General features: G+C 43.3%; 9 protein-coding genes across 9 annotated transcripts; 2 read left to right on the top strand and 7 right to left on the bottom strand.

Annotated features, from left to right (window-relative positions):
• Positions 1-653: 653 nt before the first annotated feature.
• EAF02_009607 (uncharacterized protein) lies at positions 654-1,648 on the bottom strand (the record flags this gene model as incomplete). The annotated part of the gene is made up of 3 exons (XM_038905655.1): positions 1,531-1,648; positions 1,201-1,476; positions 654-1,058 (listed from the first exon to the last, which is right to left on the bottom strand). The coding sequence occupies exons 1-3, from the start codon at positions 1,534-1,536 to the stop codon at positions 654-656; spliced, it is 687 nt and encodes a 228-aa protein (XP_038754713.1). The 5' UTR covers positions 1,537-1,648.
• A 603-nt stretch (positions 1,649-2,251) lies between these two features.
• Positions 2,252-5,078, bottom strand: EAF02_009606 (uncharacterized protein; the record flags this gene model as incomplete). The annotated part of the gene is made up of 2 exons (XM_038905654.1): positions 2,252-2,613; positions 2,663-5,078. 2 exons carry the CDS (start codon positions 5,076-5,078, stop codon positions 2,252-2,254), a joined length of 2,778 nt encoding a protein of 925 aa, XP_038754712.1.
• A 437-nt stretch (positions 5,079-5,515) lies between these two features.
• On the bottom strand, positions 5,516-7,927 carry EAF02_009605 (uncharacterized protein; the record flags this gene model as incomplete). Its single annotated transcript, XM_038905653.1, has 2 exons — positions 5,516-6,736; positions 6,794-7,927. The coding sequence occupies 2 exons, from the start codon at positions 7,925-7,927 to the stop codon at positions 5,834-5,836; spliced, it is 2,037 nt and encodes a 678-aa protein (XP_038754711.1). The 3' UTR covers positions 5,516-5,833.
• A 63-nt stretch (positions 7,928-7,990) lies between these two features.
• Positions 7,991-8,962, bottom strand: EAF02_009604 (uncharacterized protein; the record flags this gene model as incomplete). Its single annotated transcript, XM_038905652.1, has 1 exon — positions 7,991-8,962. One exon carries the CDS (start codon positions 8,960-8,962, stop codon positions 7,991-7,993), a length of 972 nt encoding a protein of 323 aa, XP_038754710.1.
• Positions 8,963-12,161: 3,199 nt separating this feature from the next.
• EAF02_009603 (uncharacterized protein) lies at positions 12,162-13,671 on the top strand (the record flags this gene model as incomplete). The annotated part of the gene is made up of 3 exons (XM_038905651.1): positions 12,162-12,487; positions 12,540-12,574; positions 12,629-13,671. The coding sequence occupies 3 exons, from the start codon at positions 12,162-12,164 to the stop codon at positions 13,669-13,671; spliced, it is 1,404 nt and encodes a 467-aa protein (XP_038754709.1).
• A 2,368-nt stretch (positions 13,672-16,039) lies between these two features.
• On the bottom strand, positions 16,040-17,727 carry EAF02_009602 (uncharacterized protein; the record flags this gene model as incomplete). Its single annotated transcript, XM_038905650.1, has 7 exons — positions 16,040-16,278; positions 16,343-16,536; positions 16,590-16,632; positions 16,690-16,955; positions 17,088-17,182; positions 17,444-17,568; positions 17,640-17,727. The coding sequence occupies 7 exons, from the start codon at positions 17,725-17,727 to the stop codon at positions 16,040-16,042; spliced, it is 1,050 nt and encodes a 349-aa protein (XP_038754708.1).
• Positions 17,728-19,309: 1,582 nt separating this feature from the next.
• On the top strand, positions 19,310-19,855 carry EAF02_009601 (uncharacterized protein; the record flags this gene model as incomplete). Its single annotated transcript, XM_038905649.1, has 1 exon — positions 19,310-19,855. One exon carries the CDS (start codon positions 19,310-19,312, stop codon positions 19,853-19,855), a length of 546 nt encoding a protein of 181 aa, XP_038754707.1.
• A 1,078-nt stretch (positions 19,856-20,933) lies between these two features.
• On the bottom strand, positions 20,934-21,621 carry EAF02_009600 (uncharacterized protein; the record flags this gene model as incomplete). Its single annotated transcript, XM_038905648.1, has 2 exons — positions 20,934-21,460; positions 21,513-21,621. The coding sequence occupies 2 exons, from the start codon at positions 21,619-21,621 to the stop codon at positions 20,934-20,936; spliced, it is 636 nt and encodes a 211-aa protein (XP_038754706.1).
• Positions 21,622-23,224: 1,603 nt separating this feature from the next.
• On the bottom strand, positions 23,225-24,768 carry EAF02_009599 (uncharacterized protein; the record flags this gene model as incomplete). Its single annotated transcript, XM_038905647.1, has 5 exons — positions 23,225-23,746; positions 23,800-23,915; positions 23,960-24,199; positions 24,252-24,521; positions 24,579-24,768. 5 exons carry the CDS (start codon positions 24,766-24,768, stop codon positions 23,225-23,227), a joined length of 1,338 nt encoding a protein of 445 aa, XP_038754705.1.
• Between the last annotated feature and the right edge of the window lie 1,347 nt (positions 24,769-26,115).

The raw sequence follows: 26,115 nt of genomic DNA, 5'->3' as shown, positions 1-26,115 counted from the left end.
AGGTATTTCTATCCCGAAAAGATAATCATAGTACAGTACAATCATTCTCAGTCCTCCAGCTTCTTTAAGCATATTCCTCTTCAAGGCAAAAAGATATACACATACACACACACATCTCCAATCTTCAAACTACAAACACCCAGCAAGTGACCTCGAAATGGCATTGCACATCATACACTCAATCCTCATTCTCATCCTCATAAGCTCCTTCTCATTTACGTTTACGCATTGAAAAAGACAGTCAGTCAGCCAGTCAGCTAGATAGATAAACAAACGATCATGAGTGAAAAAATCAAATAAAAATAAAAAATAAAAATAAAAATCTGCAAGTCCATCCTACCAGACCAAACCAGACCCAAACCACAACCCCTATGAAACGCCTTCCACAATCCTGCGAGTAACGCCGATGAAAGAATCATGAGTCTAGAGTATGTATGGATCGACCAAACATCATGTACTCTTTCCACTCGATATTTCATCTGTCCATTTCGATTTCCATAGCAATTTCCATACCGACAGATGATCATTCTCCTTTGCAGAATTGGATTTGCATGTGACCTCATTCCATAAATTTCCACCCCTCCCTCCACCCCTTCCCCCCTAACCCCTTCCCCCCTAATCAATAGATCAATCAATCAATCAAAAACCCCCACTCAATCCCTCCTCAAACTATCCAATCTCGCCTGCAAATCATCATCTCCCGGATCCGCCGCCCCAACCCCCCCACCACCCCCAACAGCCTGAGCCACCCTCCCCTCCGCCACCGTCTGACTCTGCAATCCCTGGGGCGTCTCCCCCATCGCCGCTTTCAAATCGATTCCAATTTCTTCCAAAACCTGTTCGACGACTTCCTCGCCCTCCTCCTCATCTTCCAGTCCCGTGACATCATCAATCGCATCATCCATCATTTCTTGTCGCTGATCCATAATATCATTTTCCTTTTCGAATTCCATCGCGATTCTTTGGAGCGCGGGGAGGTTCATGCTTCGGTTCATGCTGCCTAGAACGCCCGTTGCGCCTTTCATGGCTTGCATCATTTGTTCATTTGTTCGTACCGTCTATTTCAATAAATCAGTACTCACTCTCTCTCAATCACTCTCTTCCCTCTTCCTCCCCCCATCCCAAAACACCTCCCAAGACCCCTCCTCCCCAAGCCCCCCTAAAAAGAAAAACCCAAGAACAAATTAAAAAAACACATACCTGTATCCTCAAACTAATCGCCTGCAACTGAGTCCTCATACTATAAAACTTCTCCACATATCTCCTCGTCCTAACCAAATCCTTTGCCTGAATCTTCGCCGCCCCCATCTGTCCATTCTTCGCACTCTTTTTAATCTCCTGAATCAATTTCTTTTCCTGGTTCTCCAACTTCGTTCGCTCGCGATCGAGTTCCCGTTGTGTTTTTTCCAGAGATCGCTGGTGTTTGCGCAGTCGCTCCGCAGGCGTCATGCGCTTGCCAAATGCCCATTCGACGATCTGGAAGGGGAATGGTTAGTGGGGGAGCTTGAGGGTGATAAGAGAAGTACATACATTCATGGTTGCGACTGGAAGTGTTTATGGGGATTGAAGGAACAAGGGAATTGGAGAAAGGTGGGAAGGTTGGTGAATTAATTTGGATTATATGATGGTGTGTGTTCGATGCAGCCGCGCAAGTCGTCATGTAGTAATGGTCCGGCTTCGTTTCCAGAATCGTAGCCTTGGATCTTAGCAGCCTTGGCTAAAATGTACCCTGATATTTAAGGCCCATAATTCTGTATCCTCGTTTGATGCAACTGAAATCTGAAGACATGCTCACTGGGAGTGATATATGGGCTATGAGCGCTGAAGCTAAGCTTGGAAAAGTCCTAAATCATTTGGAAAAAGCTCACCGGGAATTCCACTCATCTAGGAAGCTCACCATGCACTGATATACCTGGCAACAAGCTCACCAGAGGCAGTATTGCAAACTCACATCTCACATATGACATATTTAATGCATGATATTACTTTCTTTTCTTTTCTACTGAGTAAAGTAAGTGGAGAGGGGAGTCCGAAGTAGCTAGGTACGCCATACAATCAATCCTAAAGCTTACGACCAACGCCACTCATATTTCCATTTTCCACATCACCACCCATCCATCACCTGTTCCAGCAATCCATCCCTAATTGTCTTTAAAAATAAATTGCTCAGAAAACGCCATTTTTTATTCATCTGAGAAAGCAGTCATCGACGCATAAGAAGAAAAAGAGATATTGGGGTATAACAAAGAATCTAAGCATCGTATGCAGCAGCCACTCCTGGAGCTGGTCCCTCCAAATCCACACTCTCGACATTATTTCTGATTTCCGCACTTTTGTTGACCAAGTTGCCAAAATATTTTCTAGCAACTTCGCTTTCGCCTCTGATCTTTCTGGTCTCTTCACGCTTGGTACCAAGTTGTTCAACGGAACGTTGAAGACCAACTCGAAGATTATCGGCAGGGAATCGAAGAACCTTGCGTACTGACGATGAAATGCGATCACTATTGGAGTGTACGTAATCAATTGCGGAAAGTTGAGTAGAGATCTTGGAAGAGAGGCGATGTGGAAGTGACTGGGGAATTTGGTTCAGGACGTAGTAAGCTACAGCGATAGCTAGAAAAATTTAGTAAGAATATACAACGTAGAATCATGCAACACATACCTCCTGCTAAAATTCCTGGCACGACCAATCTACGCAAATTATTGTTACCCATAATCTTTGCGGCAGACAAAGCACCGTCAACCCATCCAAATCCGCCAATTGCACGACTACCAAGAACGGTGGCAACAGTCATTGCCATACCAGTTCCAGCCATCTTCTCTTGTCGTTGAAGTAGAGTGGAGAAATCAAAGAAATCCCACAACTCAGTCTCAATATCAAGATGCTTGGCAAGAATATCGCGCTTGCGCTTGAACATAATGTCGCTTCTAAAGCTCAAGTCTGTATACTCATCACCGAGATGTAAGATGCCAAGTTGCTTGATCTGTGTTACGCCATCAACTGTCTTACGACGTGCATGTTCTTCACAGGCGGAGACTGTAGCAGATATTTCGGACATGATAGCTTCTTTGATGTCATCGGCATACTGGAAAGCACCGAATAGTCCTGGATATGGAATACCAAGATCGTCATCAGCTGTTCTAGCTATTGTGTCGTTAAGTGTTGAGCGAGTGTAATCATAGATACTCTTGCATGTTGCATCAATAGTTCGGTCAATATCATCGCTGACTTCGGCCTTCGCCTTTTGAGAAGCCTCGAGCATTGGCTCGATATCTGCTAATTCCTTGGTAACACGATCCAATTCGGATTGTGCAACCTCTGCATTGACAGTGGCAAGACTTTGAATATCACTTAGAACATTGAGTAAGTAAGTCTTTGCTGGAGCCAACTTGGATCTAGCTCGCTTCTCGAGAACAAATCGACGCAGTGACTGTTCAAGAATCTCGAAGTCTCTAATCTTTTCCTTGTCCTTGCCTTTGCCCTTTCCTTTCGGATCTGAGCCATCATCGAAGTCCGGTCCATCACCGCCACCTCCACTAGAACTACTGCTTCCGCCACCACTTCCACCCGGTGGACCAGGAGGGCCAAGTGCAGCAGTAGGAATAGCATTACTCGATACGAAATGAACGAGTTCAGAGGATTCCTTGAAAGTTCTAGGACTTAAACCTTGAATTTGCTCCAAAATCATTTTTTGGCATCGTTCCTTATCCCTAATATTATCATATCCATTGACAACCATAAAAATATATGCTTTTTCCGCCGCTGCCGCCCAAATAAATTCTCGCGCAGTTTGTGTAAAGTGGTTGGCCGCCGAGACAACGAAGACGACTACATCAATTTCTTCCTGTCGAGCAAACACCGCAGTTGTTTTCGTAGTATCCAAGTTGAGACCAGGCGCATCGATGATTGCAATATCCACCACTCCATTGTTTAGTAAGGACTCGTCAATCGTGCGTACATCCTTGACATAGACTTTGCATTGTGTGTAGGTATCATTATCAAGGACTAGCTGCTCCAAATCTTGAATCGTGTAAACGTCAAAAGTGCTTTCGTCATGTCGATCGTAGATAGTTTCCTTGTGTACCGCATGTACTTCTTCGATTCCTCCATTTTCTCTCGCATCCAAAACCTCACAGAATATACTCGTGCAAGGTTGTTGATCCTCTGGTAAAATCTTTCGTCGCAGAAGTGCATTGCAGAATGTCGATTTTCCGGTGTTTAAGTCTCCCGTCACTAGAACTTTACTCGAAGAATCTTCGATCCGTTCTCGTAGTGAGAGTAAATGATTTATGCTCGAACTAATTTTTCCATCAAGCAGAGATGCGATCGAAGCCTTTTCCAAAGAATGTACCAACTCGGTTTGATGTAAGGATCCCAACTTCAAATCCAACTTCAAGATGGAAAACTCCTGTGCGATCTGTGGTGTTACAAGTCGGGGTTCCGGAGTTGATCTTGATTCCGCAGCTTGACTCGACTCCGCATTACTGCTATCCTCACCAATAGATGTCATAGCACGTCGCACTTGTCCAGGACGAGGTTCAGGTGTTGATGAACTGATACCAGTCTGCGTATGTACCAAACCTGGCCGTGGGTCCTGTCGATGATGTTGAGATTCTTCGCGCTGAACTGAGGGGTAGATTGCTGGCCATTGTGCGTTCATTTCCTGCAACGACTTCAAAGTTTCCACCACACGATTGATTGATCTACCAAGAGTGACCCGATGTTGATTGTACCATAGTTGATGTATTGCATTTGCCTGCGACCGTCTCTCGTTTTCAGAAACTTCGTTCGATTGTCCTCGAGGAAGGGAAGAGGGTGGAGGAGTAGGTCTATCCGGTGTCAGTGTAGGATTCCATGATGGAACCCCATTCGAGCTTTCGCCAGCTACACTGCCTCCATACCCAGAATCATTGTCAAGGAGCGCTTGTAATCTTGCAGCACTTTCCGGTGCACTTCCAGGTCCAACAGTCATATATTGTGGTCGACCACCATTTGGTGTATTGCTATTAGAATTGTCGCCGGAACCTGCTTGTCCACCTCTGCCCTTTCCCTTTCCTTTTCTATTATTTTGACTCATGATTGTAAGATGCCGACCATTCGTAAATTGATGTCAGTCTGTATTCTTAGAAAGGTGTGGCTTGTTGTTGATAGCATGAAACTTTTGAAGGCGAAATTCGCATGATTCTTCGTTCAACTTGCTCGGCAATTTAAGAGGCGCGTGGGGGTCCAATAAAATCGATAACGATGCTAATTGGTCAAGGTATCCTTGTCCATCAATGACGACAACAAACTTTCGTCGAAATTTTTCAAAAAGATGTCGAATCTACTGGATGAAATATAAATAATAATGGATAGAAAACTCTGAAGAGTCACAATAAAGACTTTTAAGTACCAACCTAGAAATCCTCTTCCATTCACACATTAACTGCGTTGTCCATATTACCCATTTAACCATCATCATCACTCCGAGTATAACCTCAAATTAAGACCGCCACATCCACACAGTAACCCACACAGTAACACAGATACATGTCATAGTCGATCACATCTTTTTTCACATCACCCATAACTATCCATCTAATTCAATATTCTATCATTCTATGACGTTAATCCATATGCTATGTATAACCACCCATTCAAAATTACCCAACACCCAACAATCATGATTCCGAAAATGCCAGTTTGCTCATCTACATAGGTATCATCTCAAGATTTTCGTAGCAACATTATCAAGTAAAGCCGTTATTTCTTCCCCAACAATATGGTAACATGAGATCAACTCCTTTTGAAAAACATTAAAAATCCGCCGGCATGTACATAATATATCCATAACTACTTCTTTCCTCTCACAGGACTCTGCGCGAATCTAATACCCCTGCTGCGTACAGCTGGTGGTGGCACTCTCGGAGTATCGTCATCATCACTATCGCTCTGTACGCTTTCTCCAAGAGCTGCTTCCCGTCTTCGCTTTTCTGCTGGCGTTTCTTTTTCTTCTGGACCGTTACCGCCACGACTAGGAGAACGTCCACGTCCCCTTCCCCGTCCTCTAGCTTCATCTGTCTCTTCATCTTCCTCTACTCCTTTCAAAGCGTCATGTCTTCTTCTCCTTTCTGCAGCTGTCTCAGGTACATCATTCTTGCTGCTTCCTGCTGGGCTGCTTTCTGTGATTGCGTCAATTCTAGCGCCCTGTGCCTTGGCCATTTTGCTTCCAACCACCCGTGCAGTTTGTGAACCAGCAGCAAGTTGTGTATCTTGAGCTTCAAACAATCGTGAGCTCCCTTTTATTTTATCACTGGCGTCTCTCTTTGCCAAGTCCTTCATCGCCCTGGGTGCATCACTTTCTTCGACAATCTCACATCTTGCTTTGGGATCTAAACCTTGAATTTCTTTCAAGAAATCTTCCTTAGTTAGACGGCGTCCTGCTCCTCCAATAGTGAATCGAATACGACGATCATCATCTTCTTCTTCAGCTTCTTTGTTTTCAGTGTTTGGTGTATTCTTGCCAAAATTCCATGTGCCCATTCGAGTTATGCCTTGTCGGACTGGTTCTGCACTTGTAGCATCTGTCTTGGTAGAGTTGTCTACCTTGTTGCCACCAAGTCCTGTCCATGTACCCATACGGTTTATTCCTTGGCGAACAGCATTAGGTTCGCCGGACTTAGGGGCTTTGCTGTTAGGGTCGGGCGGTAATTCGTATGTTTTGACGACTTCTCCATCTTCATCTTCGACAATAATCTATGAATTCATTAGTGACTGGATCGTATCAACCTAAAGGGAAAAAGATAGTCTTACAGATCTACCATACTGATAAGCCAGTGCTGGACCTCGAGTCTTGCGAGGCTCCTTTCCTTTCTTCCCCTTGGAACCTTCTCCTTCGCTATGCTCCTTGGCCTCGTCTTTGTTCCTCCAAACACCCATGATCTTACCAAACTTTTTGTAGGCTTTCCCTGGCCCTTGCTTGACTCCCTTTTCGAGATTCTCAAATTCTTCCCGGGGGGTCCCGGCTTCTGGACTTTTGAGGGTTTTCAATACATCGCCGTCTTCGTTTTCGATTATGATATGATCGCCTTCGTCATAAACTTCCGCCTTGTCAGGGTTGCGTTGAGCATCTGACATGTGCTCATCATGTCGCCTTTGCTTCTCGCCATGATGCATGATTTCTTCCATCTCTGGATCGTGCTGGACTTCTCCAAGTTCACCTTCATTTGACTCGTCATCAATGTTTGCTTTCTCGTTATCGGGCGAAGATTCGCCAGGCGTTAATGTATCAGATGTATGTCCAGTTGAGTAATCGCGACTTCGTCGAGCAGGATAAATGGCCGACTCGCTGATAGGACCCCCTGGTCCTACTCCATCGTCCCACTTCTTCTTTCTGCGTCGCGGAATTATCGAAGAAGGACGACTGTTGGCCCGACTTGGATTATCCTCCTCCTTTTGACGGCGCAAGAAGCCTCCAGGAATTCCTCCTGCGGGTGGCAGGGTACCTGGCGGTAATTCATCCAGTCTCATATCCTCGCCATCAGTCTCCGAGCCTGCTGTCTTAGCTTGAGATCTCGAAATCGACGAGATGCGAGGGAGACGATTCATCCAAGAGGGTCCATCGTCCCCGGCTTGGGTGTAGGACATTGTGAGTGTCAGGGTATTGATATGTTTGCCTAGGGTAAAGACGGCAATAGAGGATCCATGCACGATAATAGAGGAAATAACAAGAAAGGTTACAATTGGCCAAATTACCGTTACCAATTCCCAGTTCGGTGCATCTCGGTCAGGGTACTCAGTTAATGGAGTTGTAGTGTCAGTCTCAAGCTCGGCTCTCGCAAGAATAGCAACAAAGATGGCACCCACTCCAATAGGTCCGAAGTGGCCAGCAAACAGAGCTTCTCGCCAAGTTTTTATGTCGGGTATCAGAGGTTTTAGTGCCATCATGACTGGTATTCGTCGAAAGAAAATGAACAAGATAGCGATGACAGCGAGCCTCCATGGTGAAGTTCAGATTTCCATATCATTGTACTGTTCCCACGGAATAATTGTACCAAGGTAAACAAAATATGCCAAATTGATAAGGAGATCTATGACGTTGGAAACATGAGATTCTTCGGTTTTCTGGGTAAACCAACCGTCGTTTGAGAAACCAACGCCAGCCGCAAAGCCGACAAGGAGATCATCAACTCCAAGGATACTCCCTGAGCCTGCGCAGAATAGAGCAAGGACGAAGTAGAACACGAGAAAACTCTCTCTGTCGACTAAATCGTGTCTTTCCGCATATTTGATTCCGTGCCTGCCAATGTATCCGACAACGAAACCATAAATCGCACCAAACACACACTCGTAAAGAACTGTTATGACAATGAAATCAAATGTGACTTCTTTCGCATTGAGGTGAAATCGAATCAAATATAAGGAAAGGTAGATAAATGGGAATGCCATTCCATCGTTACACCCTGATTCGGCAGATAGAAGATCTCTCAAATGTTTCGGTACTCGTTTTGCGAATTTTCCTTTTCCAACCACCGAACTAGCGAGTACAGGATCTGTCGCCGTCACACATGCTGCCACACAAAGTCCCTGCAGCCAGTTTAGCGGCGGAATCAACCACCAAATGAAAAGACTTGTGATCAACCATCCAAAGGTCATCACAGGTAACAAGAGAAAGACTACACTCCTCCAATGTTTCTCCATGTAATGCCTAGGCAATTCGACCCCGACGGCAAAACATTGAACAACAAGGACAATTCGTGAGAATTCTAGAGTGATCTGATCGGTATTGCCCCACGTGTCGGGATCGATCAGATTGGCGGCATGTGGTCCAAAAATAATACCACAAATCGTGGCGACAGTGGCTTCACCGATATACATGCGCTCCTTGATGAAGGAAGAACACAGCATAAACAATGAGGTGAAGCCACCCAAAATTATATAAACCAAATGAGGTTTGTTGATGGAGAGGTGATCCCAAGCCATCTTGGCTGTCTTAGATGGTTGTCGATCGGTATAGATTATGTATTAGAACAATCGCAATCGATTGGTATCGGTAACGATATCGTGCTAGCGAAAAGGCACTGTCGACGGCGGGGGAGGGGAAATATTGTAGCTCAATCGATTGGATTGTCTCTGCTCGTTATACCCCAATCAGTCGATTCCCTCAAAAGTATTGCGTGATTTCGCAGCATTCGAAATCTGGTCGCGCCCAGTCGCCGCTCCGCCGTTTATTAATGTATGTTGGCTCTTCCTCCCGAGGTCCCCGACACCTTTTTTGTAATGATCGGAAAGCACGTAGAATTGTGCCGCTCGGTTTCGCAGATGTTGCTTTTGAGATGATGATTATTTTCGAAGTAAATTCAAAAAATTATTGTTTGAAAGAAAGCGAAGAGATTGAGTGAAAGGGTTGTTTACTTTCTCACTACCCATACACGATTAATTCTAGCCCAAGATGCCAAGACCTTGGGAAGCCTCCACTTCTAATTATTTTAAGTGATAAAGCAAGTTTTGCTCCGGATTGATGGCGGCGTAGAAGGAGAAGTGTGGGAATGTTATTTTGTTTGCCAAGTGGAAGGAAGAGAAGAAGAGAGAAGAGGAGGAAAAAGGTGTTGAGTGTTTGAATCTCATTCTTGGGGGAGAATATGATATTTATTAATATTGTACGTATCGTATCGTATCGTATCTGAAAGGAAGAGGAAGAGGAAGAGGTCAAATATTCATAGGACTGAAGTTGGAAGATTGATCAATTTGATTGGATGCATTCTAGATGGAACCTAAGGCAAGGATGATTTTGCCTTCTTCCTTACCAAGGTGTGCTCATTCATTCATGAATAATGTACGATAGGTGTGCAGAGTCGAGAGGAGGTAGCTATCTTGGCCAGGGATGGAGAGATCCTAGCAATGAATGAAGTTTTGCTATAAACCTTTTTATTCTACGATGTATCCATACTCATCCATACCCATGCCCATACCGAGATAGTTATCATCTGTTCATAAAGTATCATTTCATTGGCAAAACATTGAAACATTCAACAACCTAAGGTTCCCTTGACCTTTTCATCTTTTATCCGCCATACATACCATAATACCATACATAATACCACAATACCATGCACATCTTGCACACTCGCATTGGTGCACACTCTGCATTAATGTCATGGTCGGTATGGAAAAAAGAGTCCCGGTATAAAATCTTTCATCAGTCGGCACACAGAGCAAAAACATACGTCACTCGCTCATCCCAGCCATCTAATACACATCATTCCTTTGATTGATCTATTCATCTTTTTTTCTGCCAAGCTTCACCCCTTGGCGGTGAGAATCTTCCCCACTCACTTCCCCACTCTTCTCTCCATTCGCTCCATCCACCCCCCACATTGATAATATCATTGACGGCCCGAGATCTTGCACTTCTACTTCACTTCAACACAACCAACCCAACAACATACATACATACTAGGTACTTTCTTCACCTCCTCGCTTGCGGCTACTCGGAACACCTGGTGTCCAGGAGAAGATATTCTTCAAAAGATCAGATAAAAAGATGTTCATCTCTTCGTACTTTTCTTTTGATCAACTTCTTGCATCTGCAATTAAATGGACCCCCACGCTGATACTACTGTGCTAGTCGGCTCCTGATTTCCGGTACCGCTATGCGTGATAGATTTATCAGACTCCATAGAATGGCGTGGGAGTCTTTCCAGCTGCTGCAGAGTGCCCATTCAAGCTGGGAAATCATTTACCTACAGTAGTTGTAAGGTACAGTGCGTATGCAACCCAACCTTAAGATTTTTTTTTCTTGGTCTTGTGACGGTCAATTTTTGATAATTAAAGGGGTAGAAACTCTACTGTTGAGCTCAACATTACCGACGGGTGGTTGAAGGGGTAGTCTCCTCAACAGCCGAAGATGATCTTGTTAATATCCAACAAACTCCAGCGAGAACAGCTGGCGAAACATATTACATCTTTGGGATATCATGCTGTGCTCTCTCGACACATTGCTTCACGAAGCACCATAATCTCCAAGTCTTTCGCACATGAAGCCGAATAGGGGACTCCACAGATCGCTGATCTCATCCACCTCGTCTATCAATGTTCATATGGCAGCCCATCCGTCAAATGTGTCGCCTTTCCCTTTCCAGTCAAAGATCGCATGAGCTGGTGGTACACTCTCAAGGCACAATAGATTAGTCATCATTCTAGGCTGAGTCTTTGCGGATGCAGGAGACCCTACCTACATGATGCTAGAGCTACCTAGGTATGCACAAGGTCGGATATTTTCCACCTGGCGCTTTCCCCATAGTAGATGGTATCATATCTCCTCTCATCTAATAACCGAACAACACATGTCTGACGATATGCTGTTCCCAAAAACAATTCCCATCTTGGCCACATCGGTAATGTAAGCTGAGCCCGACAACAACATCGCTTATTTCATGATCAACACAATTTCATGATACTTCATCTAGCTATTCAAACGTCAAGCATCTAGCAAATTTCTCTATCCAATGCAATTCAAGAATTCAAACACGAGGCGCGCGAGTCAGGTTGTTTGGGCTCCCGGTGAACGGGGAGTATGCACAACAAATTCAATCATGTCCTCCAAAAGAACCCAATCTATGAGCATCCTTGTAATAATTCCTAGCATTCAAGATTTTGATGTGATCGACCGAAACTTCATCCAACATTCTCCGGTACTGGAAATTTATTCGAAAATGTGTAGCGTGTACAACCAATGCACAAGATCTAGAATATAAGATTTGGTGAAATCCGAAGATGAACATTGTCCGGTAAACGCTGTAGCTTCTTGGCAGATGGATTGTGCACTCAGCGGTGATGTGGTTGGAAATTGCTTTGCCAGGAAGCGGTAAACACTGCATTCTCAACTCATCTGTTGCACATCTATGAAATCCCTCGAGAGTTTCAATCCTCATTCATCCGAATTGGAAATCAAAATACATCGTTTGGGAATAAGAGCATTTTGAGGAGTTTATTCCCGGCTTTGGGAATTGTGTGAAAGTCGATCAATCTTTAATTTTGCCACATCTCACCGCCCAAATTAATGAAACCCCACCAGAATTTTTGAGCTCCGACAACACACAATTTGATACCCCTCCCGCCTCCAACATATTGAAATCTAAGCTGGGTTTCGCGACATATAGCTAAGTAGCTGATATCTCAAATGCCTTTAACAGTGGCGGATATTGTCTTCAATGAGCAAGCAAATCACAACTTCTCAAAGACTCTGGGTGAAATCAAACGAAGTACTTTATCCATACATAACCGGCTTCGATCTATTCTCGAAGACGCAGAATTCGCCCAGTCGGTCGCAAATGCATATCATAGACCACTTATAGCAAATGAGAGATGTGGGAGCTGGTACATTGATCCCAGCAAGAAAGGAGGAAGTGCATACTTCAAAAGTACCGATGGCCATACCGGAGTCTGGAAATTCAGCTCCCGAAGATTGAATTTACATCTGTTAGAGATAATTGGTACATATGATGGGTTTGTACTCGAGTAAAGTTTCCATAGAACATAGGCTGAAAGCTCCATGCAGATGTATTATTGTAGATTCTACTAGACGTGGAAAGCGTTAGTTACTTCTTAGATTCTATATTTCGCTCCAAGTATACTAATGCTGAAAAGGTATGCCTGATGCATTGAGCAAAACAATCCCAATATGGTGTTGCGTAATAAACCGGGTTTTCTTTCCTGATATTCCAACCGCTCATAAGCTCTACGCTCCACCACAAGTAGTTTCCGATTCCGAGCAAGCCCAAATGGCCAATCTGATTCCTCAATTTGTGCAAGCATTTCAAACTCTCAATCTCCCCATTGACTCTTTCCGAGAGAAGATTCACAAACCCATCAGACCCATTTGGGTGACTCCCGAGTCTCATATCTCGGAAACAAGCGAGATTTTTGAAGACTTCCATCCCGTTGTTTGTTGTACCGTTTCGCGCAGGGTTTCGGGCGGAGAAATCAGTGAGGGTGGTTATATCCAAGGAGCAGGTGACGATACAGAAAACTGGGCTCATGGACTTACCCCTCCTATTTTCTGGACCAATCAAGAAATCTTATTCGAGACATCGGAAGAAGATTTACCTGGACGCATTGGCACTTTGATACATCAAACCAGTTCATTGCTCAGATCGAACGGTCAACTGCGCATCGTAAACCCCACCTCCTGTCTCTCCATCTCGACTATCGACGCGCTTCCACCTCTCACCACAAATCCCCGTACCTGCACCATCGTTCTCTTACCAAAAACCACACCAAAAGATACATGGCACACCGCTCCCTCCCGTCTAGACATCGGACTCGGCGCCAAAAAAGTAGGCAGCAAGAATCTCCGCGCCGCGCTCCCAACTATCTCTTCTTTCTTCCTCGAGTACCTCCACACACATTCTGCGAACGCATCTTCAGATGCATCTATACACATCATCATCGCGTGTGAATCTGGACAGGATCTCTCGATAGGTGTTGCACTTGCTCTTCTTTGTCTGTATTTCGACGATCATGGGGATTTGAAAGTTGCGAGTGCAGAGGAAGAGGAAGAGAATGGAAAGGCTTTGGTAAATAAAGATTTTATCCGTCAGAGGTTAACCTGGATTTCTACTTCGATGCCAGATGCGAATCCGAGTCGCGCGACGTTGCAGAGTGTGAATAGTTTTTTGATGTCGTATTGATTAATGGGGGTTGTTTTGCTTGGATTGGTGTGGGGATTTTGCTGTTGGGTTGGGCTGGGCTGGGCTATATATTATGTGATGTTATGTTACAGAATTAAAATTAAAACGCAGAGAGAGTTTCTAACCGTATGAGTATCATCCCTTGTTTTTTCGGTGCATGGAAGGTGAGGGTGGTGTAATAGGTTATATAGTACATCCGCAACCGTTCATTGCGGGATATGTAAATATTAGGATATACGATTATCCCTCTTCCACCTCCTCTTTCTATTCATACCCCTATCCAAATTCCATTTCTATTTCCACAATATTCGAACTTTGATGTCCCATCATAAATCCCATTTCTGATACCTACGCAAAACAAATTATGAATTATGAATTATAAATTATAAATTACAAATGGCCTACTCATCGTATAGTCTTACATTCTACCCGAGCTACCCGAGCGCACAAGTTACATACCGTATACATGCATGCAGTAAGTGAGTGAGTGAGTGAGTAAATGAGTGAGTAAATGAGTTAAATAAATGAGTAAATAAATGAGTAAATAACATAAGTAAATAAATGAATAAATGAATAAGTAAATTAAATGAATAAATGAGTAATAAATGAGTGAATGAGTAAATGAGTAAGTAAGTAAGTAAATGAATAAGTAAGTGAATAAGTGAGTAAGTGAGTAAGTGAGTAAGTGAGTAAGTGAGTAAGTGAGTAAGTGAGTAAGTGAGTAAGTGAGAAGTGAGGTAAGTGAGTAAGGTGAGTAAGTGAGTAAGTGAGTAAGTGAGTAAGTGGAGTAAGTGAATGAGTGACTAAAAACCCTGTAATAACATGAATCTTCTAGCATGCAGTGGAATGTTATAATTACATGCGTATGAACATGAATGTAAGTTATAGGTAGATAGATAGATAGATATATATACATTAGTAGATCGGTAGACCAGATAGATACATATAATATAAAATTACATATCCACTCTCGCGTGTATATAAATCCCTCGCCCTCTACAAAAACTGAATGTCGATCTAATATATATCTAGGTGGATTCATCGAATTGAATTTTCTCATTTATTTCTGTGGGAAGTTGGGGGGGGGTGGTAGTATTGTATGTATTGTGTGTATTGTTGTGTATTGTGTGTATTTGTGTATGGTATTGTGTATTGTGTGTATTGTGTGTATTGTGTGTATTGTGTGTATTGTGTGTATTGTGTGTATTGTGTGATTGTGTGTATTGTGTGTATTGTGTGTATTGTGTGTATTGTATTGTGTGTATTGGGTATTGTGTGTATGTGTGTATTGTGTGTATTGTGTGTATTGTGTGTATTGTGTGTATTGTGTGTATGGTGTATGTGTGTATTGTGTGTATGTGTGTATTGTGTGTATTGTGTGTATTGTGTGTATTTTATGCGGAGTCTGCGGAGTATGCGGAGTATGGGAGGATGTATACTTATATACTCGTAGAAAGAATAGAAAAGATTGAGTATGAGGGGAATTATATATTTTAGAACGGGAACAGAGATAGAAACAGAAACAGATATAAATAACTACAAAATTTCCAAAGACTGCACTAAATCTCAAAAAAAAAAAACCAGAATTAAAATGACAATAACAACAAAGATAAGCAAAGCAAACCTCTTCAAAATACCCACTACATTACTTTCCCTCTATCTTCTCCCACGCCCCCTGATAAGAGAACTCAATCTTCAACTTCCTCTTAGACGAGGATTCCCTCGCCCTCTCTCCACGCCCATCATTCCATTCCCGATCCGAATGATCCCCTCTATTACTCATCAGCCTTCTTTCCATCCTCGGTTCCCTTTTCTCTTCCCGCTCTTCATCCTTCCTCTTTTTCTTCGCCAGCTTTTCCTCTTTCCGCTCGTGCTTTTTCTCCCGTCTGTTGCCAAAAAAACTCGCCACCTTAAATTTTGAGGTTTCCGATCTCTTTCTTCAGCTCTGCTGTGTTTGTTGTGCGTGTGAATGTGAATGTATTACTTGAGGCTACACTCCCATGACCGGCTGTTGGAGGAGGAAAAAAGAGATATCTTGTCGCACGACATCTGACTCCACGCCTGAGGTGGCAGCTCTGTGTGGTTCGCGACTTTCGTTGTAGTCGGGGAGGTTTCTGATACGTGCCTCGTGTGCTGAGAGTGCGAGACTTCCTCGTGTGCCGAGTGTGCAGAACTTCTGGCACGAAAGGATGAAGTTCCGTTTTCGTTGATGCTCTGTCCTGGTTACTGCTGTCACGACGGCTAACACTAGGAGAGCTTCTATGAGCAGAGTATGAGTCGGGCCTTCTACTTCTTTGTGATTCGTCGCTAGAAGAATAATGTCCGCTTGACGAAGTGTCCGATTGACGCTTTGCAAGTGGATGTATTGTTATGCGGAGTCGTAAGGCGTTCGGTTTCGAGAGATAGGTTCCATCACTTTTCTGACGAGTTTCCATATTTCACCTTTGTTTTTGGCCAATATGACGTTTCCACCTGGTTCTTTTAGTAATTTGCCAAGTCCGCTTAGGACACTCTTATATGCGACTTTATTCCTAAGTCTATTACGAATAGATATCGAGGGGTATTGTTCGTCGACCGTAGTACCGTTTTTGTATTCCAGAAGCGAATCTTAGCAATGTGTTAGCATTTTTACAAACATGATAACCTTGAGTCGCAGGGTTCGAATACTTACAAGTCCTGACCCTGTATCTTTCATGGGTACATGAATCTTTTGGAGTTCCACGAACTGCATCACATAGATTGGAGATTTTTGATACAGAATATTTCATACCTGCTTCGGAGTTAACTGAGCCAGGACCAAATTGACTCATTATCATTTTGGCCTTCCTCGATGAGTCTGCCTTTTCTCCTTCGGTCCTTTCCGCGCTGGGGGTTTGATGATTTTTTTTGAGAGTAATATATCGACTATTTCATCCCACCATAGACCAAATCGTGTACTATTTGTCAGGTAATATCCGTAGTCTATGATACAATTTCAGTAAACTTCCAAGATATACCAATACGAGAGCAATAACTTACATGGAACAGTTCGATCCTGTTTGTGATACCTATGGACAAAGACAAAGGGACTGATCGGTTCGGGTCTACCACTCCACTTCATCTCCGAATTTTGGCTTTCGACAAGTGAATGTGTATAGCCAGGAAAAGGACCTTGGCATTGATCTATGCGAGCGAATTTTCCTGATCCCCAAGGTATCGTCGCCAGAAGTGCTACTTGAATCTTCATTGACAGTCTCGCTCTCCGGTCTCTTGTAGCGGGAGCGGGATCGGGAGTGTTCTCTTCCCTTTGGTTTTGCCATTAATCATTTCCTCAAAGGGTAAGCTGACGCTTCTCCTTGTCCCAATCAAGTTTCCAGTGGCTTTTCGTTTTCTACAAATGCGTTGAATCCACTGTCACTTTCAAGTCGATCACGTACCGTTTGGTAATTTTGGTCGCCGGCATTAAATTGGTAATCCAAACTTTCTTGTTGCTCGACGTGTGGTCTTCGTTATTTGTCAGTAGACGCTTATACTATATAGAAAGCAGTTGGCGTTTTGAAATATAAGATGAACTTACACGGCATTTTCTTACAAGTAGGATTATATCTTGAAATGGAAAAGTTGGTTCTTCATTTCTATTCCTCTCTTCTGTTATTCGCCAATAGGCCCACTAAAACGTTGGTTGGTTAATAGAAGTAATGATAGAGTTAGGGGGTTGAAGTTATCAAGTAGTTGAGATGGAGGATTGAGAATTGAGGATTGAGGCCTGAGAGAGTTTCCAATTGTGGCTTACTTCTTTTTCATGAGAATCATGAGAATCATTTGAGAAATAGTCGCGAAATAAATTATCTAAGGTCGCCACATCCAGTTCTACTGTGCAGTTATTCAGGACCTGCAAGTCGTAGTCTCTGAATTTATCTAAAGATTTGTGTTAGACGAACTCCTCTGATAGATTTCCGGCTGTGTAGCTCGCTGGGGAAGCAACTCACATGGTGAAGTAACACCACTCTTGATTTTCTCGATTCTAGCACTAGGCTTGCTAGCATCAGGCTTGCTAGCATCATGATGCGACGACATGTCGAAAGTATTTAGTGCTAGGGGCTACTTTGTTCGACACTGTAGATTCTGGGGTTGCAGATAAATTATGCTTGAAAAGGAAGATGCGAAGGTGTATTGATCTAACATTATATTAGGCACAGGTTTTTCCAACAAGACCTTCAAATTGGGCTTCGCGGTTCTTGTGTATTCGGCCTCCAATTAAGCTTAGAGACCTGCTTACATTCAGATTACATGGCTGTCCCCCATTGATCCTGGTGGCGCAATGATTGCCCCAAGGGTTCACTGACCCTGCGGCCGCGATAAAGTCAAGGTATAATTCTTTTGAAAAGCTACATGGGATTGCCCCGGCCAGCTTCTCCTATAACATGTGCATGGGACTAAGAATGGCATTAGAAGCCAGCATCCCCATCGATGGTGTATTATTTTAGCCATGAAGCACTAGGTCTCTGCAATCGGGACATCGACCGTATATTATAGGGGGTAGGATTGGCTATATTGTACGAAACTTTGATAGGAAGAGTTGAGGTTCAATGTGGTCTTAGGCTGCCTCAGGTAAAACGAAAGCATCCTCTGCTACCGACCATGTGGGTTGACCTCGAATGGTTCTTTCGTCTGTACAAGAAGAATCGCCAGCAAAATGGTAGGCTCCAATTTCACTCATAATAAACAATCGAGTCTCAAATTCTGACGATCGGTCGTGCCTGCACCTCAGAGGTATCACATAAATATCAATCAAAGTTGAGGAACATCAAGCATCTAGATATTTGCAATATAAATCTCGAAATGCGCTTCCAAAAACAAAAGTCTGCACTGCAGCGCAGGATGCGAGATGGGAACCGGCCGAAGTCTGGTCATTCTGTTTCAAGCGCGCGGCTCATACTGTGTCGACCGACCAGACCGGACGATACGAGTCGACAAGCTCTTTTACTGTTGGTTCCCACGTATTCGCAAGGACTTGTACTTGCTACTATGCCAAATGACTGTGTGCATGTTCATCATCATTCATAGATGGATACCTTTGCAGTTCAATGTCCCTCCATTGCCGACAATATTGTTTGAACAGTAACCCTGTGTTCAACTCAGTGCCTTGTTTACACTTGTAAGTCATTGGCAAATGTCAGCAGCTAGGAGACTACTAAAGCACGATAGTGTGCAATTGAATTCTGTAATGTCGGCGAGCAGTCTTGTTATGAATCTTGACACCAAAAATGCAACCGCAAATGAAGAGCTTGTTGAAGCCTCCCGAGATCCAGGGCGGAACTTGAAATTATTGTGGCTCACGCACCAGTGTGTTGGGAATGTCTTATTTGTAAGTGTTTTCGGTGATTGGCTGGCTCGGTTGGCTTGGCTGGTTCTTCATCGCATCGCTACCACCCCGCACCTTATCGTTCTCTTATCGCTTTCTTCTCCCAGCTCCCTTTTACGAAGTAAACAAAACGAAGATAGGAATACCTTCCCATCAACAGGAAGACTACTCAAACACGGATTGTTTATTAAAACGAACTTTGAATTGCCCAGGTACTTCTAGTTTTCTTCGGATACTCTTCCCGAAGCTTGATCAAATTGTCAAACAAGCTACAAGCACCAAACATCCCACAGAATGGCGGCGGAAAACTACGAAGCTGCCATCACTTTGATTGATGAAGCTCATGCTTTAGATCCAACTATCAGCACAATAAATGGCGAGAGTATACCATACGAGCTTCATTATGCCCAAAAAATGACCCATTATCTCTCTCTCCGCGCTCCCAATGCTTCTCCCGTCCTCAAAGTTGCTATCCGAGCACAGCATTTTCGACGCTGGGAGGTACCACGATCCTCCTACCCGATGACCAAGCCCGGGTATCTGAATTGGAGGACCTTTCTCAAGAAACGACAAGCGGATCTCGCATCGGCGATATGTGTTGGTTGCAATTTTACAAGTGAGGAAGCGGAAGAAGTGGCTAGATTGATAAGGAAAGAGGATTTGAAGAAAAATGAGGAGACGCAGATCTTGGAGGATGTTGCCTGTCTAGTGTTTCTGGATGATCAGTTTGATGCTTTTGAGAAGGGTCATGATGAAGAGAAAATCATCTCGATTTTGAGAAAGACTTGGGGGAAGATGAGTGAGGAAGGACCATCGTTCTGGCATTGCAGATACCAATGAGCGACACCAGTAAGAGTTTGATTCAGAAGGCTTTGGGATAATTCAGCATTTATTGGGACAGTGATGGAGTGATATAAATTCAAATTTATGGTGTAGATACTTGTTTATGTGTTAGTATATTGATTTTGGCCAAGCAGGCTACAAAAGACCGGAATGGGCTGGGTTGGTGTAGGTTAATTCTCCATGGCGAATGGGCAAATGGTACTGATTACTGGTGTCTAAAAAGCTCACAACTAAACTGATCATAATTATGGATTGGAACAAACAGCGGGCGATATCTTCACGGCTTGAGTTTCTACTTTTAGGAAGAGAACCACTGTTATCAACCTTGAGATTGTGTTGTCAGCTATGTGGTGTATCTGCTGTATATCGATAAGCGGCCCTGTTCAAGCGAGCAATCCTCTCCCTTTGATTCATTTTACATTCCTTTCGATATAATATCGGGCTCTATAAACACCACTTCATAATCGCTTCCTCTTTCACTTATATAGATACCCCCCTTTCCCTTTCTACATGCCCACCATCACCATTTCAGCTATCTTCTGCAACTTGTTCATGGATCAGTAGACCATCGGTAGCCAACCAGTTTAACCCACTCCTCTTCCGTCGCCGCAAACATGGCGTTTTCCGCAGAAACCTGCTATTCTATTTAAACGGCAATCTAGCTGTTTTTCTTCAAATTCTGTGAGGCCATTCTCAAGAGAATCATAGATCCACTCCTTGCAAGTGTCGGAATCCCATTCCTCCCCATCTTCTGATACTTGAGCTCGCCAGGCGCATAGAAGGGATTGTCTACCATAGAAGAGTTGGCTTCTTTGGAGGCGACCGGCAAGGTGGATTTCTAGTGAGTTCTTCTTCACCGGATTGTGCTGTTTGTCCGGGTTGCGCTACAGGAGTTTGGCCTGTGTGGATTTTCTCAACCGTTCTCTTGCTTGCTCCTTGGATATTTCATCCTCTACTTTCAACTGGTAGAATCGTAATACCTCTTCTCCTGCCATTGTCAATTGCAAGTCCAGTGCTTTTCAATTCCGACTTCAACTGTTCTATCTGATGATCTTTCTCGTACTTCGCCCTTTCATCACGATAACGCCATTCTTGCGGCAAGCCTATGCGAGTGTCGGACAGGCGCTTGACCATCCCGCGCGTGTACTCGTGTTTGTTCTCTTCTTGCCAAATCAATTCTCTTCTGCCTCTCTTTGTACTCGGCCTTGATTTGGCTTATTTCATTTTCAATCTTCTTTTTTTCAAAGTTTATTTTCTCCCTCTCTCTTTTCGTGTCCTCTTGAATTTTCCTTTCCATCTCTTTCGCTTTCTCCTTCGCTATTCTTTTCTCCTCTTCTTTGATCTTCTTGTCCGTTTTCTCTTCTTCTCTATCTTTTCTTCTCGATTCTCTCATTTTCCTTGATCCTTCTCTCAATCTCTTTCTTCTTCTCTTTCTCGATTTATCATTTTCCTTGGTCTTTCTCTCCGTCTCTTTCTTCTTCTCTTTCTCGATTTTCTTCTCCTGTGCATTCAAATCTGGCTCTGACTTTGGGAATTCGAACATTGAAAACATCGATTCTTTGGCCGGCTTCTCATGAACCATCCCGGAGCTCTTCTCGCAACCTAATATGTATGAGTTATCTTCTCCCACTTGATTTGCTAGTAGTATTCTTACTGTTTTCTTGAAGGAAACCTTGCTCTTCATTATCATTTCCTCGGTGGCCACTTCCACTTGGCTCAAAACTTGCTTCCAGCATCGACATATTGATGGGCGCCATGGACATTTTGGTGTCGAAGATATTGAGAATCGAGATTAAAAATTAAGATGTCTATATTTGTATATGTGTGTGTGTGTGTGTGTGTGTGTGTGTGCATGTAAATGATGGTAAACCTGATGAGAGAAGTCCTACTTGTGTTTGGTAGAAGGTGGGAGGTGGGAGAGACGTAGAGAGGGATATTCTATCTATTGCATAGCATAGGAGCTAGCCCATCATTTTTGAGTTTGCTAATCCAGTTCTAGTCCTTAGAGAACTTATCCTTCTATGGTATAGTATAGCATAGTATACTATGACACGAATTAATGCGATTTTGATGTAAAATCCCATTCCAAGATCCAGAATCCGATATTTCCCTCAATTCAAAGTTCATCATTACTTCCGATAGTTCAACCGCTCCACCAATAAAATCCATATCGAGGTTTTAGTATGCCACTTGAAAGACTAAGTACACATACTAGCTCGGATCAATGGCACATGCACGAAATAACGGGCCCGTAGCGCTTTTTTAGTTGATTTACTCACGTAAAGCTGCCTGGTTTCGTTGATGACGGGGTTTTCCCTTCTTGGCGAAAGTTAATTTTTGATATCTGGTCTCGAATGTTCGATATATTGAAACGGGTATTTGGGGGTTTCTTGGGGTCGTGGGAGATTTTTGCAAGTCGATATGCGGGAGATAATTCTATTCATTTTGTATTCAATAAAGTTAGATGAGTTTCTCTGGTACTTAGGAACATATGTTGTGAAAGATATCAAAAGTTGGTGATGGAATGGGAGGGGGAGGTTGCCAAGGTGAGAGATATACCGCTAAATGTCATATATTGATTCTTGACGATCAATGGTATTCTACAATTGCCATGAGTATGAAAAGATTTGGACTTGGACTCGAGTAAACAAGTTCGACTGTGGGTCTACATAGTTGTCGCTGTAGTGACAAAGACAACTCCTCTTCACAATTACCGCTAGGAGCCTTTCGACGTATGTTGTGATGTTCTCGGGGAGTTCGTTTATAGAAAATCCCTAGGTAGTGTTTATAGATCAGCTGCATTTTACAAGTGACTCCCTTGTAGGAACCAAAGAACATTAGAGATTGCATAATGATTATCTGAATAATTCGTCTAATGACCTCGAAACTACGTACTCTAACATCAGAATTCACTTGACCAAACTAAACGTGCACGCATCTGCACCGTCCTAATCTCGATCATACTAACCAGCGCTTTTGCACAGCCTGGGGCTCTTCCCATTACCGTCCATTAAAAGCAAAAAACTGGCACACGAGACCAAGGCTCAAGTCAGAAGTGCTGAAGAAAGAAAAAACTTGTGAACAAATGAAGCTCGGCATTTCAAAATGAGGTAGCTGATCCCTATGCCCTCCTCAATATCAACCCCCAGATTGTGTAAAAACGACATCAAGACCAATAAATAACTGATGCAAAATATATCAAAAACTCGCATTCCAATCTCAATGTCGATTTTCCTCCAAAACAAACCACTCGAATGAAAACAAATAGAATCAATCTCCATCTATCTCCGTTGGAGACTTTTTCTACCAACCACCCTCAATCAAGCAAGTCCATCCTTCCTAAACTTTCTCTCGATAAACTCAGCCTTAACCATTTCTTCCCGTATAATTGAAGAACCCAGCTTGCAATTGCAACCATTGTGTACTCCTATGTTTCTCCATCAGATACTCCAGAGTTTCGCAATCCTCTGCTGACCATATTTTATCCGGTCGAAGATGACCCTGCTGATTTCCATGTCCATTTCCCTGCCTACGTTCTTCCTGTTCCTCATCCTCATCATCTCTATCTTTATCAAGCTCTCCATAAGACTTGCGCTTCTTCTTCTTTTCTTGCTTTGGAGCAGACGCAGCGGAAGCATTGGATTTGGGCTGATGGTAAGGACAATCTGGTGAGATATAGATTTCCTCTTCTGTATCTTCATTGTCGACTTGTGCGGTACACTTGATCTTCTTTTTCTTCTCGGCCTTCTTGGGCTTTTCTTCTACCTCTGCCTTTTCCTCTTCGTTCTCGGTCTTTTCTTGTTCTTGCAAGACTTTGTATCGTGCCACCACTTCTTTCTTGCCGGTACCTAATTCCCCAGAAATTTCCTTCCAGGTCTTGTTTTCTTTCTTCATGGCCATGAGTTTGAGTCTTGTTCTTTGGTCCATTCATTTCCGTCAACGGGTTCTCCCTTCTCATCCTTCTTGTCGTCTGTAGTCTCGGTAGTTGCTTCGGCGGCCTTTTCTGTAGCTTTATCAGTAACAGAAGGGGTCTTCTCTTTGGAATCTGTGGCTGTGACTGTGGTATCAGCGCTTGGTTCCTCAGGCTTAGTGGTAGTAGACTTGGGGTCATCTCGCCTTTGGATGTTTCTTTGACATTTTTATCTTTCTTCTCATCCTTGCCCTTGTCTTTATCTTCCTTTTCCTTGACTTGGACCTCGACGATAACGACATCCGGTTCGGCTTTCTTGTCTTTATCTTTGTCTTCGGTGCTTGGGACTGCAGCTATTTCGATGACAACATCAGCTTTGGGCTCTTCACCCTTTTGCTTTAACTCCTCAGACTTCTCCTCGACCACGTTCACTGCCTTTTCTTTTACCGCCTCCATCTTTCTGCAAATTCAATACATGCTCACCCTTATCATCACCATCGGTTTTCTTGACCTCAACCACTTCTTCCTGCTTCTCTTCCTTCTTCTCTTCCTTCACTTCCTCCTTGCTTTCTGCCTTCTTCTCTTCCTTACTCTCCTCCACAACCGTCTCCAATACGTCCTCTGAAATCTTCGCCTTGACACTCACCACCTCTTCCGCACTCCCGCTCCTACTTCTCTTATGCCCATTCTTCTTACTAACTTTCCTCACAACAAGCATTTCCACTTCTCCCGCCATTCCGTCTTGTTCCCGATCTTCCAGAATAACAATATTTCTCCCATTTTAATCCTTCGTAGCCGTTGCTCTGATACGACTATCATTTCTCTGGCGCGTAGCTGCAGGAACAACATTACTCGGATTGGGAGAATTGATGGAGAGGAGTGAGCCGCCCAAAACCCAGTCTGTAAAGGAGACGTGGATCTTGCCCTTTGTTTTTGGTTTTGCGAGAACACTGGTGAGGAGAGGTTGAGTGGGAGTTGGTAATGGTGGTGGTGGTGGCATGTTGGCTGTTGCAGAGCTTTATTTAGGTTTTTTTTTCGATTTCGATTTTGGGTTTTAGTTGAGATGGTAGATCGAAGATGAGATAACACCTGATATTGCCAAAAGTAAGAGGATAAAAAAGATTTCTCGATTCACCTCGTTGTATTGAATGAAGCGTAGTAAGAATCTCACGACAAAGATTGATCCAAGAATTGCTATCTCGACGATTATTGCAAGGGCTATTTCTTCCAGCATTAATACAACGCGGGTCTCGAGTTAAGATGAGTTTTGCGTTTTGGTTGATGGCGAGATTGCAAATTGAGAGTGAGGTAGCCAAGAAAGAGGGAATTGAGAAGGTTGTTTGGTTGGAAAGAATTATTTATTCTTTACTGAGGCAATAAAGACTTCAAAGTTGTTGCAAAGAAGAGATGGGAGTGATGTGTTTACTAGAGGCTCTGTTTGTCTTTTCTTTGCATATGGTTGTTGTTGTGGTTGTGTAGAAAGGTAAAGAAGTAATAGAAAGGAAGTTGGAAAGTGAGAAATGAAAGGTAAAACTCTGCTCTAAGATTTTGGATTTTGTGATTGTATGGCTGTCTTGTTGTGGTCTGAAGACATCGGCCGGGTGACCAGCTGCATTGATTAAAGCTTTTGACAACAAAAATATCCATGCATCCTGTGAAGAGTTATGAAAGTGAAGTCTGGACAAGAGCGAAAGAAAACATAAACCTTCTATGAAATATATGGGGGTTATGATTTTACAAACCATAGAACAATTGGCTGTCAAACATCAAGGAAGAGGAAAGAATATCTACAGAGAAGAAGAGGAGATATGATTTGGGACGACTACTTCATTGGTGTCGTGAAAAGCTGTGCGTTATGACCCGGATATTCTTAGACTTTGTTGGTGGTCTTTTTCGCTACCTTAACATATTGTAGTAATCCTATTCAGGTATGCTAAATGAAGTATAACACAGTCAAGAGGCCACCTACCGAATCAGTTTACAAATGTGCCTGTCCGAAACCGACATTTGAATGAGGACTTCAATAACTATAGATTTTTCCACTAGAAATCGAGACACCTCGAGAACATGACGGCATTGTTGGATGTAGAGTGACATACAGGATGCATGTTGTCAATGGAAAGAGACCTAGTGGAATATCGAGGGGGATAACCGAACACCATGGGTATGGCGAGTGAACGTATCTTATCATCTAAGAAAAGGGGCTCAAGTGATGCTATACCATGTCATTAAAAACAAGAGTAATTAAGACAGCCGAGAAGATCTTCAGTCAGCTTGATAATTTATTTTGGTCTTCAATGACTTATACGTGATGCGATATACTGTAGTCAGTAAGAAACCATCTTGT

The sequence above is a fragment of the Botrytis sinoallii genome (genome assembly GCF_014898435.1).
Source record: "Botrytis sinoallii strain Bc 23 chromosome Unknown BSIN_020, whole genome shotgun sequence".
In the NCBI taxonomy this organism is placed as follows: Eukaryota; Fungi; Ascomycota; class Leotiomycetes; order Helotiales; family Sclerotiniaceae; genus Botrytis; species Botrytis sinoallii.
This window is presented reverse-complemented; position numbering and strand designations above follow the sequence as displayed.